Source organism: Hydra vulgaris, chromosome 06 (assembly GCF_038396675.1).
Source record: "Hydra vulgaris chromosome 06, alternate assembly HydraT2T_AEP".
Classification (NCBI taxonomy): domain Eukaryota; kingdom Metazoa; phylum Cnidaria; class Hydrozoa; order Anthoathecata; family Hydridae; genus Hydra; species Hydra vulgaris.
This window is the reverse complement of record NC_088925.1, coordinates 57,686,765-57,690,390: the sequence shown is the minus strand read 5'-3', so window position 1 is coordinate 57,690,390 and position 3,626 is coordinate 57,686,765. Positions and strand designations below refer to the sequence as shown.

The window sequence follows — 3,626 nt, the reverse complement described above, 5'->3', positions numbered from 1 at the left end:
TGAAACCAACTTTGTTAGCTGCTCATAAACTATGTAGGGGAGATAGGGGCGCATTGATCGCCGTAGCAGTGTTTTGAAAATTGCGCAGAACCTGAAAGAGATGTAAAAACTTATTAACTACGAAACACATGTAGAACTATCTGGCTTTTGGAATATATAAATATTTTTATTTAAAAAAATGATAAACATGAATAATTTTAACTTTTAAACAACCCTCTCAAAGATCAATGTACCCCAAACTATGGGGTACTATGATCTCCGACTTGGGGCACATTGATCTTGTATGCGTAATATTATCTAAACGTTTAACACTTCTATAACTAAATCTTGTAAATAATTTAGTCAAAGGGTAATATTGTATAACATATAATACATCTAAATTTTTTAATTATTTTTTAAATATAGCAGTTAAACCCACTAGTCTAATTTTTAATTAAAAAATGTATAAATCACAGCAGCTATAAGCTACCCGCTTTATATACGTTTTAAACTTTACAACAACTTGAAATTTATAAGAACTGAAATATAAAGACTGAAATAAGAATACAACTTTTAAGTTTACAAAACTTGTTAAAAGTACAATATTTTGATTAAGAATATTTCATCATTTGTGAAAGTCAAGTTGTGAAGCAGCTTTTGGTTTACATTGTTTTTTATTCCTAAGCAAGTAATTCTTAGTTTCTTTCTTATCTTTTGTGGAGACTTTTTGTTGATTTTTGGTTTGCTTCAAAATTTTCTTTTCTTTTGAGAAACGAATTTCATTTCTGACAGGAGTATCAGTCAAGATCCTTGTTTTTAACTGCCTACTTTTAACTTTTTTTTTTCTGGCAGATGCTTTTGGGTAAGGTTTTAAAACCTCAGGTGAGATTATAAAAGCAACACTTGTTGACACTTGGTTTAAAATACTTGTTTCAATATTTACTATAGTTATTTCAGACTCGATGTGATTAACATGTGCTGGTATCATTTCAGAATCCATGTTGTTGACAGGAGTGATAGTAACTGTATCTGGAGCAGCTCTATCTGTAACTGATGATGGTAAATATTCGTCATCTTTGAAAATTTCAAAATTGAATGGCTCAATGCCAGCTACTCTAAATCCTGTCTGTATATTAGATGGTGAGAAAGCTTTTGTATACGGTTCTCGAACTATTGAAACAATATCATAAATGGTCATTGGTCTTGGGTTTGAAACCATCCAATTATCACATGCAGAATTGTAAAACCTTTTCAATGGTCCAAAAACAGTTCTATCTAATGGCTGCAATTTATGGCTGCAATGGGTAGGAAAACTTATCATTGTAACTCCGTGTTGAATTGCAAGCTCCAAGCCTTTAACAGAAATATGACTTTCATGACTGTCGAGAAATAACAAAACTGGAGATTCCTGAGAACAGTTTGAATATTTAACAAAATGTTTAATCCATTCTATGAAAATTTCTGAGTTCATCCAACCAGAAGGATTTGCAAATCCCACACATCCAGGAGGTCCTTCCTTAATCATGTAATCATGAAACTTTACCCTAGAAAAAATAAATAATGGAGGGATGGAATTTCCAATATCATTAAAGGCACAACATGCAGTTACCAATGTTCCTCGTTCTGCAGATGTGATTCTTCCAACTTGTTTGCTTCCTCTACCAGCTAAAACCTTTACCGGCTTTTGAACGGTTGTTAAACCAGTTTCATCAACATTATATATACAGTTAGGACTATATTTATATCGATTTCTTACCATTTTAAGATTTTGAAAAAACTCTCTTACAGTGTGTTTGTTAAAAGCTGTTGATCGAGCGAAGCTCGTTGCTTCAGGTGTTCGTAGAGACAACTCTGGTTGTCTTTTCATAAAACCTTGCAACCAATCAATGCCTGCAATTTTATTTTTGATCCATGATGATGGGCATATCTTATTGTTTTTTAAAGCAAATTCATATGCCAATAATCGCGTTGACCTAGTTGAAAGGCCATAGTTCATTTTTGATGCAATTAGTAAATAACTTGATACACTTTTTTCATCTTCTGCTGTAAAAACTTGTCTATTGTTGTAGTTAGGCTTGAAAGCTTCATTTGGATTAAGCCTCTTTTTACGACAATATCTTTTTAAAGTCTTTCTATCTATGTTAAACTGACGTGCTACAACATTCAGTTGTGTTCCTTCTAAAACTTTATTTACAGCTACTTTCATTGTTTCACTTGGTATAGCAACTTTATTTGTTTTTTTAATTCTATTTTTAACCATTTTAAGATCTGTAAAAAAATATATCTATAAAAACATATGTTTTTAATAAATGCTAATATTTAACATAATAATATTATGTTAAATATTTTGTAATTACTATGTTAAATATTATTCTTTTGATATTATAAAATAATAGTATTATTATTACTAGCTTATAACATAAGTAGATTTAAAAAATGAAATGCTAAAAGCTATTGTTTGTTTATATATAGTTTTTTTTTAAATTATAAATACAATTCCATTCGTTTAACTGTGTTGCTTATAAACAAAAACATGGGGCACTTCGTCTTCTATGGGGCACTTTGATCCTCCGATCAATGGGCCCCACATAGTCAAAGATCAATGTACCCCAATAGGTATAGGTAACATATTGATAGCAATATCTACTGTATAAATTGCAGCCAAATAAAAATTATATATTAAATTATACACCTAACACTTACAAATTTAAAATAAAATTGTTGTTAACCCATATAGACATCTAAATAAAAATATATTTGAATATATTTTTACGATTTAGTACGATTTAAAAAAATCACTTTTTATGACGAAAAACAATATTTTCTTTATTTTTTTGACGCTGATAACCTTATGAAAAAATATTACGAATAATCAATTAGGGAAGCATAATGATTAATTAAATTGCAACCTCACTTCTAGTAAGGCAAAAATGAACGAGTAAAAGCCAAAAGATCATACTGCCCCGGCGATCAATGCGCCCCCATCTCCCCTATTTAATGCGATTTTATGCAAAATTTGAAAATGGATTTTCTTCCACGGACGGTGTAACCAGATTTAGGGACTTATATTCCAGTAACCACCGATGGTAGTACATTAATATGCCCAAATTATTTTTCTTGGTCATGAAATCAACCATTATTTCATTTTATTACAACAGTTAATTATCACATAAATGAAAGAGATAGACCTAGACGAGATTCGAGATTATTCATTACCAAAATGTATGAAATGTTGCTAGAAAAAAAGAATGTATAGCAACAAGTGATATTATTCTAGATATAACCGTTTAGGTGAAACGAAGATCTGTCAGAATTGCTGTGCTAAAAAATTGGTGAAGCACATTTTTATGTTACTTTAATATAAAGGTAGTTTTGTTTCCATTTTTACTATTTCCGCAATCTTTACAAGATTTACCGATTTATATATAATAATCCCTATATCCATTTTTAAAATGTATTAGATAAATATATGTCTGTCTTTATTTTGCTTTATTTACTGATAATGTGATTTAACCTATGAATCATAGGCCGCCAGGTTTTAAATTATGTGGTCAAGTTTTTCATGGTGTAGGTAATTTTAGGCCAGATTAAGATATTTTTCCAACATTATTAACTGATTATCTCTGAACCACTTGCAGCAGTAAATT

General features: G+C 30.1%; 1 protein-coding gene across 1 annotated transcript; it reads right to left on the bottom strand.

The window, feature by feature from the left end:
- Positions 1–604: 604 nt before the first annotated feature.
- Positions 605–2,239, bottom strand: LOC136081536 (tigger transposable element-derived protein 4-like). The gene has a single exon (XM_065798861.1). It carries the CDS (start codon positions 2,237–2,239, stop codon positions 605–607), a length of 1,635 nt encoding a protein of 544 aa, XP_065654933.1.
- Between the last annotated feature and the right edge of the window lie 1,387 nt (positions 2,240–3,626).

Bases quoted from the DNA above. Each gene is read 5' to 3' on its own strand.
- LOC136081536 (XM_065798861.1), bottom strand. From the start codon at position 2,239: ATGGTTAAAAATAGAATTAAAAAAACAAATAAAGTTGCTATACCAAGT.